Source organism: Parus major, chromosome 4A, assembly GCF_001522545.3.
Source record: "Parus major isolate Abel chromosome 4A, Parus_major1.1, whole genome shotgun sequence".
Classification (NCBI taxonomy): Eukaryota; Metazoa; Chordata; class Aves; order Passeriformes; family Paridae; genus Parus; species Parus major.
This window is the reverse complement of record NC_031772.1, coordinates 17,135,414-17,144,804: the sequence shown is the minus strand read 5'-3', so window position 1 is coordinate 17,144,804 and position 9,391 is coordinate 17,135,414. Positions and strand designations below refer to the sequence as shown.

The 9,391-nt window shown below is 45.8% G+C and overlaps 1 protein-coding gene across 2 annotated transcripts; it reads right to left on the bottom strand.

Annotated features, from left to right (window-relative positions):
* Positions 1-435: 435 nt before the first annotated feature.
* LOC117244366 (UDP-N-acetylglucosamine transferase subunit ALG13 homolog) lies at positions 436-2,919 on the bottom strand. 2 transcript variants are annotated; one of them, XM_033514128.1, is made up of 4 exons: positions 2,735-2,919; positions 2,174-2,339; positions 1,851-1,989; positions 438-582 (listed from the first exon to the last, which is right to left on the bottom strand). In XM_033514128.1, exons 1-4 carry the CDS (start codon positions 2,813-2,815, stop codon positions 471-473), a joined length of 498 nt encoding a protein of 165 aa, XP_033370019.1. In that variant the 5' UTR covers positions 2,816-2,919; the 3' UTR covers positions 438-470. The 2 variants fall into 2 exon arrangements, with proteins under 2 accessions (XP_033370020.1, XP_033370019.1); XM_033514129.1 differs by lacking the exon at positions 2,174-2,339 and having other exon boundaries at positions 436-582; positions 2,735-2,836.
* Positions 2,920-9,391: the final 6,472 nt, after the last annotated feature.

The window sequence follows — 9,391 nt, the reverse complement described above, 5'->3', positions numbered from 1 at the left end:
CATGTGCCTTTTTCTCTTTTTAAGCTTAAATCTCTCACTTTTAAGCTCTTTTCAGTGCTTCAGTAAACATAGGAAACAAGAGCCAAAGGCATGTGCAGAACATCACAGGAACATTAACAAAGACAATTTATTTCTACCTGTACTTGACAAAAATGGTCAAAAGGCCATTGTACACATGCCATGCCTGTAAAGAAGCAGTTTTGTTTGTCCTCATCACTGGAATTACCATCCCAGTGCAGCTTTTGTGATAAAAATATCTGTCTATGCAACTACACAGTCCATACTCCCTTCCCCTTATTGGCATTGTACTCTTTTAAGCATAAAGCTGAATGAGTTTGGCACTAAAATGAAAGCCATTTAATCTCAGTTAATATTAAATTATATCTTTTTTGAGTGTTTGGCCCAGTTGCTAGATCTTAAGCATAGGAAATGAGACATTTTATTCCAACTTCTTTATTTCTCCATTTTGTTTATTGCAACCCAAGAACTTTATCCAAGAATGAAGCAAACTTTTCTGGCTGTCCAGGAGGAAAAGGTTTCAAAGCTGACAAGTCCATTGACTGCAGTGTCTCCACAAGAGTGCTGTAAAAGCAGACAAAAAGCAAAAATTAAAGAAGAAAGATCCATCCCATAGGATTTTTTTTTAAATACAATTTTCTTTCTATTCATCCATACCCAATTCCTTAGCATGGAAATATTAAATAAGGGTCTATATGGAAAGGAAGAGAATGCACAGAGCAGCAGCCCCAGCCAGCACTGGCTTGTATGCAGCACTGCTGAGAACACAACACTTCTCTATCAACTTTCAGAGACAAACTCAAACTTTTAAACTTTTTAATCCTCTGTGGTTGCAATGCTGGGAGACTGAACAAGATCTGAGGCTCTTCTCCATAAAGCACAGGAAGAAATCCATCCTATTTGAACACATGGCAGAGTTCTCCCCTGATCAGAGCCAGAAAGAACAGCTATGTCAATCTGTTACTTGCTATTATCAGGCTGCAAATAAGGCTCAAATGCTTGGCACCGCCCAACACAAAGAAATAAAAATTCCAAAGCTGACAGAAGCACCAAGATAATGAGTTTAAGAAACTTGTTCAGTGTAAAGGAATGCCAGGCCTGGTCTGTTCAGAAAGCTCTTCTGCAACATGTAATTCTGCTGGCAGGGCAAAGGAACAAGATGAAGACTAAGTAATGGGAGTGACATTTTCTCTGCCTTCAGTTTAAAAGTCATCTGTTATTTTAAGAGTGGAGTCAGTCACAAGCAAAGAGAAAACAGTAAGACACAGTCAAAACCTGGAGAAGAAATAAACCCAACAGGAGTCAGGATGAACTTGAAAAAAAGGAGCTAGGTGGTTTTGGTGTCTGTGGGATTTTTTCATGTGTTGTTTGCTTGTGAGGTGGGGTTTTTTTGTGTGTTTTGTTTGTTTCATTTGGGTTTTTCCCCTGAAGTGACAGGCAATAGATCTGTGAAACCCCTTGTCAGAGGGTATGGTGGATTCAGGAAGTTTGGTTAAAAGGGCAGCCTGAATAAGTACTTGAAAAGCAGGAGTACTTAAAGTTACTAACCAGATAATATCTGATTTATGAATCTCCCTGAATTCAAGTGTTTTTCTTCTTTTAATCTAAATACACGTACCCTCAAATGGAAAAAAAATAATTAAAAGAGGCCATGGTCAAAAAGCTTGGTAAGTGTGGTAAATTACTACCTAATTTTAGTATTCACTCTGGAAAATCTAGTATCCAGATGGAGATTACAGAGAAGGATGTACATTTCATTGTTACATTCTCAGTTCTGCAGACACATGACTGAATGTTCTTGTCCAGCAGGAGCAGCCACAGCAGCTCCATACCTGCAGTTACAGTAGAGGACACAGCCATCTCTGTGGAGCTGTTTGGCCAGCTCAAGCTGATGGTTGTCCATCAGCTTGTCATTTATTACTACTATTAGTGGTTTTCCTTTCTCTAGAGTCTCCAGGCAGCTACCAGCACCTAAGAAAGAAACAGAAAACATGGTGAGAGATGAAATATCCCCCTACTTGCTGCTGAAACAGGGGAGCCTCTTGAACAACCCAACTCTAGCTATGGACCTCAGCACTCCCAGCCAGCCCGCCCCGGAGCCGGAGCGATTCACCCCCCGACCTCCCGCAGCCCCAGGAAGCAGCCGGGGCTGTACCTGCGTGGCTGATGACCAGGTCTGCCCTCTGCAGCTCCTCAGCCAGCGAGTCCTTGAAGCGGAACACTTCCACCGCCACGGCCGAGCTGCTGCTGGGCTGCGCCTGGGGCAGCGAGCCCCGGCCCACCTGCAGCACCAGCTTCTGGTACCCGCGGCTCTGCAGCGCCTGCGGGGCACGGGAGGGATGGATGGAGGGGATAACGGGGCTGGGGATGATGGGGAGGTGCCGGGTGGGAGGATGAAGAGAGGGATGGAGAAGAGGGGGACGATGGAGAGGGGACGACGGGGGTGGAATAAGGCGATGAGGCGGGGATAGGGAGGGTGTGTGAGGGGTGTGCCCAGCTCCCAACCACCCCGGCCCGGATGCCGCTGCTCCCTCTCCTTCCCACCGTCCCTCCCATTTATCCCCCAACACTTCACGCTTCGCCCCGCGGGACCCCCCGAACCCCCGCTCCGGCCCCCTCAGCGCCAGGGAGGGCGGAGCAGCTCATGGCGCGCAGGCGCCATCGCCGTGAGGGCAGGCCCGGGCCGGAACCGGAGCCGGTGTCTCGGCCGGCTGACCTGCAGCGCGGGCGGGGAGCCGGCGGCGGCGATCAGCTCGTCGAAGCTGGTGGTGCCCACCGTGACGAACACGGACTTCATGGCCGCCAGGACGGGGAGGGACGGGCCGGCCGCGGGACCGCCAGGGGGCGCCGCGCGCCCGCGCTGCGCTCCCGAAATGGCGGCCGGGCTGAGGGGAGGGACGGGGCGGGCGGGAACGCCCATTTCCCTCATGGGCCCGGCCCTCCCTGTCCTTCCCCGGCCCTCCCTGTCCTTCCCCGGCCCTCCTTGTTCCCTACAATCGTTTCTGGTCCTTTTCCGCCCGGTTCGTCCCGCTGCCTCCGTCCAGGCGAGGCAGGTGCCACGGCGCTGTGGGGCTTTCCCCCACGGTGCCACACCAGCAGGGGTGGTGGCCGCTCTAACGAGCCCGCTGTCCGGCAGCGTTTAGAGGGGTAGGCAAGACTGTTTCATGTTTTCAGACTTTCAAGGAGGAGAGATAAAAAAGAAATAAATTTGGAAAAGGAAAAGTTTTGGTGTCCACGTGTTATTTCAGCACTGGGGAGACACGTAAGTCGCGGGCAGCCTGTCTGGGTGTGCTCAGAACTGCCATTGCCAGAGCAGGGCCACAGCCACCTTCCCTTTACAGACTGACATTGTCCCCAGCCTCCCACGACACTGACTGGGGGAGTAACACTTTAACTTCTATCCCAAAATGATGAATATTAAATATGTTAGGACACTATTGTTCACTGAAGAGTAAGAATGACCCCTGAAGAGTTCCACAGAAGGAGCCGGCAGTTTTGTTTCTTAATAGTAAGTGTAACACAATGCTACAAAGATAAACCAAAGTTAGATATCTAAATCTGTTTATTCCCTGAATTAAATTCAATAGATGGGGTCACAACTGTATACACAGTTGTGTTTGCAGTGTTCCAAGAAAGATGCAGCTGTCTTGAGGATACCTCTGATTGCCATGCTAATGCCTTGTTCACAATGCTCATTAGCCCCCTGTTGTTTTCATTTAGCATAATGAGCCACGCTGAAATGTACTTTATTTTTTGATTAAAGCAAGTAGTGCTGACAGCAGAGACTTTCTGGAGGAAAAATGCTGTAGAACAAAACAATACTGGTGTCCTGAAGACACAGTGACTTAGTGGCTCTGCCCAGCCTTTTCCAGCTCTTGCTGTTGTCCCTCAGGAAAAGGAATCTGGGAGCTGAGTGTGGCCACAGCGTGAGCCAGGTAAAGATCTCTCCAACAAGGCATGGTCTGGTGACCATCCAGCAAAGACATGGACACAATGTCAGTCCAGGAAACCCAAACAGCAGCTCAGGAATAGAATTAGCAGCAAAGACACCCACAAGTCACCTCTGTCATCCCAGCATGAGAAGGACATGGTTTGGTAGGTCCAGAGGAGGGCCACAAGGAGGATTAGGGGCTGGAACACCTCTCCTGGGAAGACAGGTGGGGAGAGCTCTGGGTGTTCAGCCCTGAGAGAAGGCTCCAGGGAGACCTTAGAATCCTTTCCAGTACTTAAAGGGGCTCCAAGAGAGCTGCAGAGGGACTTTGGACAAGGGTCTGAAGTGACAGGACAAAGGGGAATGGCTTTAATCTGAAAAAGGGCAGATTTAGACTGGATATGGAGAAGGAATTCTTCCCTGTGAGGGTGCTGAGGCCCTGGCACAGGGTGCCCAGAGAAGCTGTGGCTGCCCCTGCATCCCTGGAAGTGTCCAAGGCCAGGCTGGATGAGATTTGGAGCAACCTGGGATAGTGGAAGGTGTCCCTGACCATGGAAGAGAGTTAAAACCAGGTGAGCTTTAAGGTCCCTGCCAACCCAAACCATGGTTCTATTTAAACCCATATTTAAATGTCCAATATTGTGGTCTGGGCAATTAGAATCTATTAGTGCAGTCAGGGCCCTGATAGCTGTTGGACAAGAAGGTAGACTTGGGATGAAAGGAAAACGCAAAATTTTTCAGATATTGGAGATGAGGTTCAGCACCTGGTAAAGGACAGGATAATTAAATGTTAGGGGGTTTGGTTGGTTTTCTTTGTGTGTCACTGAAAATCAGTGTCCTCTGAAGCTTGCACTTCCAGCTTCATGCTGTATAGGGGCTAGAAGAAAAAATATTCAAATGTAAAATTGCAGTGACTTAAATTTGTGTTGGAGTTTTCACTGGAGGATACATTCCACTTGCAGATTGAATCAGGCTTGTTAGGGTGATTTTAAACAGAAGAGAAAAGGGAAAACCATCCATTAAGGGACTGTTTCATGCTAATTTGTACCTGCTGTTTTAATTAGAAGTTGTGTAGGGCATAAGTAGAATTTTGCCCATGAGTGCTTATGCTGTGGTCTGTGAGAACTACAGATCACTCTCAAAATGAGGTACTTGGAGCTGATCCTGTGCAGTTTTAAGGCAGGTAGAGGTCATGTAATGCAGGCTTGATGCTGTGCCTTGTTTCATTGCTGCCTCTGCCCTGTGTTCCTGCAGATAAACCACACAGTGATCCCCTTCACAGAACTGACCTGCCAGTGTTGTTTGCAGGTAGATCAGCTCACTGAGCTCCACAAGCAGCACTACCAGCACAAGGGAGGTGGCAGAGCTGTGGTACCTCAGATTTAGACTGTCTTAAACATCGGGGGATTGCACCTCTGTTCACCCCTTTGTCGTCACAAACTCCAGGCACATTCTCTGAGCCTTGTGGCTCAGGCAGCTGAGTGCCTCCAGCTTTTGGGGCAAACCTTGTGTGAACCTCACCCTGCTTGGGCTGTGCAGTCTCTCTGCAGTGCCAGCTCTCCCTCTCTAACCATTATCTGTGTGACATTATCAGGGACAGTCCAGGAACAGGGGCTCAATCTGACATAATGTGGTCCTGCACCCCAGGGAGCGGCTAGGAAAGGGCTGAAATGGAAGATGGCTTTTGTGAGAGCTTGCTCCCATCTGTGCTTTAGAGGACATAATTTATATTCTGATATTTTCTTCCTGTGACAACATCTGGGTGAGAAAGTGAAGATGTCATGAGTGCAAGCTGGTTCTTTTGAGAGAGGAATGACATATCCCTCCCCTCTTCTCCTTAGCTGGTATTTGAAATGTTTCTGGATGGCTCAATTTTGAGCACTGTCTCTTTGTATTCAGTTCAGCTTACCATAATTTGCCCAGAAAGCTCTGTAATTATATTATTCAGGGGTAAGAAAGTACATAAAAATAAACTAGTCAGCTCACATTCTTGTTTCTGAAAACTACATCCTGCCTTCAGTTTGCTCTTGAAGTCTAAAGGCTGACTCACAGCTGTGGAGATAAAGCTCTGATGACCCCTGAAATGCACGGGCCACAGTGTATCAAATAATGAATCATTAAAATATATACACCAAAAGGAAGACAGGAAACCTGTATAAGGCTACAAAATTTGATATTTTTTTGGAAGGAAAAAGCCACTGACTGGCTAGTTATTGACTTTCCCTTGTATTTTGTGCACAGATTGATTCTCCATATGGCTTGTGATATAATGCTGCAGTGGATGACATGAGGCACAGGAGAGCAATTAGACTTCTCCACACTAAATTTATGTTATATTTCAGTACTTTTTCTATCTTTATAAATGTGCAAAAAGAATAAAGATAGTCCCACTTCTCTTTACTATTTGCTTTATATAAATTTGAACTGAAAAAATGTTTGCTTCCTTTTCCTCTGTGATTGAGATGTAGTGCTATGAGGGTTGATAGTTTTGTTTGTGTAGGGAGCTTTGAAAATCAGATGGAGGATCTTTTGGGGAATAATAATTCCTTCATATTTCTGTGATTTGGAGGTGCTTGGCCTGGGAAAATAACAGAGTAGCATTTGTCAGGCAAATGTCAGTAGTATACTTTGAAATATTTCATCCCATTTCTACATCATTTGGGCTGTCTCTTTGTGGTTTGTTATTTAGCAGCTGGATTGACAGGTGGATGCACAAAGGCTCAGACTGAGTGGGGACAGGGAGATGTTGGATCACCTCCTCCTCGGGGCTGACTGGCAGCAGACAGACACCGAAGCACACGGAGGAACTCTGCTGACTAAATATCTCATGTGGAGTGGAAGAGGAGGCTGTGGCTCAGCCAGAAGGAGTGTCCACCATCTGACAGCTCTCATGGATTTTTCTGAATTTTTGCCACATTTGATCGTGTGCCTTGAAGCCCCTGGTTTGGAATTATGGAATCACAATTTTTATGTTTCTGGTTAGGAGACAGAAAACCACCCAGTGACTCTTAGGGCCCTGAAGACAAACAATATTTGTTAGAGATCTATAACTATGTATCTGTTTGTTACTCCTGTTTTGCTTTGTATTTAAACAATGTAATGATTCATCGAGACAGGAGCTCCAGGAAGCTCAGAGTTTACTCCTTTATGAAAGTTAAGTGCTGCTGGCCTCTGCTCTCAGGTGAAACAGGAGGGCACCTGAGCCCTGGGATAGAGCACATGCTGTGTTTCAATCCTTGTTACAGGGGCTGTGCCTCAGCTGATTTGTACCAGCCCTGGAGCTGGATCCTTACTGATGCTCGAGGCCTCTGCTTGTTCTCTGTCATAAATGAAATGCTTGCCTTAAAGAACCAGAAAATGGGCTTCATATCAAATAACATTTCTCAAAGCTGGCAATTTTCAGTAGTGTTTGGGTTATTGGGAGATTAAAGGAAATAATTTGAAGAGTGGTGGCAAGCCAGGCCAGTGTGCAGAGGTAGGAGGGAGTTGGAGGTGTGTTGGAACTCGGTATTGTGATGTCTCCTGGCAGCTGGTCCCCTCAGCTCCTCTGGGATGCTGTGCCCGTGACAGCCTGGTACCACTCCTTGTCTGTGGAAAACACTCGCCACCATTCCTGCCTGCTGGCCACCAGCAAACACCTCCACAGCAGTCCACTGTGTGAACACCCTGCCGCTTCATATTCCTGCTTAATCCCTCTGACAACCAAATCTATTAAAAATTCATTTTCACCCAGGCAAATCAGACTCCCTGAAATCAATTGAGCTTTGTTCTCTGAGGGCAGCTTGTGCTGGTGCAAATATAATCAAATCCTGAGGTGCCTTGCATGCATTTTTACAAGCACTGAGATGGAATTCATGTTTCAATTATTCTTTTTGATGTGCGTTTTTGAAGGAAATTAGAATATTATGCTCAAGTAAACCAACAGTTTTAGTTCTTTAGGAAGGAACTCAAGTCAGTTGAATTCCTTTTCCCAGACAATCTCAATTATCCAAGTACATACAAATATCTCTGTTTGCCATGCAGCATAAAAATAGGTTAAGGAGGTGAACTCAGTGTGAACTCAGACTAAATTTCACTTCTGTCCATTTCCCTGTTGCTCTCCAGGAGCTGGCTCGAGACAGCAGCAATTTATGTGAACAGTTGGAACTGCTCTCCTGAAGTATTCAGGGACACCTAAGTCAGTCCACTGATGAAGTAAATGGATTTTGGAAAGATGTGGGCTGGCTGAATATTCCCTACAATTAATGAAAAGCTGCTCTAATTCTGCCAGAAAGGCAAAGGTTGTTGGGCAGACGTGAGCAGTGGTGTTTATACCAGGAGAGGGCTGCCTGCCTTCGCTGCAGTGAGGGCACCCAGCCTGCAGGCTCCGTTTTGCTCCATCTTTCCTGCACAGCATTAGCATCTTCCCGTTTGCAATGCCTGTTTTTAATTGCCAAGCTGCCTCTAAGAACCAAAGCAAAACACCAAAAGCATTCGGGGTTCACTTCCCAGCCGATCCACAGCCACAGATCAAGGTCTGAAAACCCAGTGATGTTTCATAGACTGAACCTTCCTTGTTCAGAGGAACTGTGCCCTCTGCATCATCCCCTGCTGCTTTGCAACAGCAGTAGGGGTGCTAAAAGCAGTGACAGTCATGATTCATTTCTCTCTGCTGTTTGTTTGTGCTAACAAGATGATAGCTTATTATTTACAAGCAGTCTAGTTTCCATTAGACATTAGGGATCACAGCAGCCACAAGATACTCAGCAAAACCACTGAGCTCAATTTGGAGATTCTTTAACAGCTCTGGGCCACCAGTTTTTTTGTGTGCATGATATACAGTGTATACTGAGAAGAATCAATTCCAGAAACATCTTTGAATGCATTTCCTGTTTATGGCCTTGTTTTTATCACCAGAAATGCTAGAAATGTTTTATGCAGAGGCAAACCAGGAGGTTAATGGTATGCAGTGAATTTCACAAAGATGAAAAATTGTGGCTTTTATTTTTTAATATTCTAAGGATATATGGAGAGAGACATGTAAGAGAGATCTAAAGTAATATTTACATCTGGAAAATTATTTTGAGTGTGTGTGCATGTGTACTTTACAAATAAATCCTCTTATTTAGGTATCAACATATACTGGCGAATCTTCTTTCAGGATTTCTTGTGTCATAATTCTAGGATAACATTAAGCTGTTTAAAATAAATCATCATTCTACAACTCACTGGGAAATATTGGACCAGATTCATCCCAGGTATGACTGAACTGGTTTAGATCTAAATCAGAGCTTGGTGTTACATTTGGGAGAGCTATTATTACTGCATACACTAATGTCAAAACAAGAATATTTTTCATTATCTTGCCTCTAGAGAAACCTCCTGAACTCAATTAGTCCTGTTTGCTTCACCCTTTAGTATGCTTATGCATGGCCACCTGTACTTCCATCCACAGTAATCCTG

What these genes read in the sequence shown, in the direction of transcription:
- LOC117244366 (XM_033514128.1), bottom strand. Translation starts at nt 2,815, where the DNA reads ATGAAGTCCGTGTTCGTCACGGTGGGCACCACCAGCTTCGACGAGCTG. An exon ending in GCTCCCCGCCCGCGCTGCAG is followed by an intron (nt 2,340 to 2,734) that starts GTCAGCCGGCCG and finishes CGTGCCCCGCAG; the next exon opens with GCGCTGCAGAGCCGCGGGTA. An exon ending in GTCCTCTACTGTAACTGCAG is followed by an intron (nt 583 to 1,850) that starts GTATGGAGCTGC and finishes CTGCTTTTACAG; the next exon opens with CACTCTTGTGGAGACACTGC.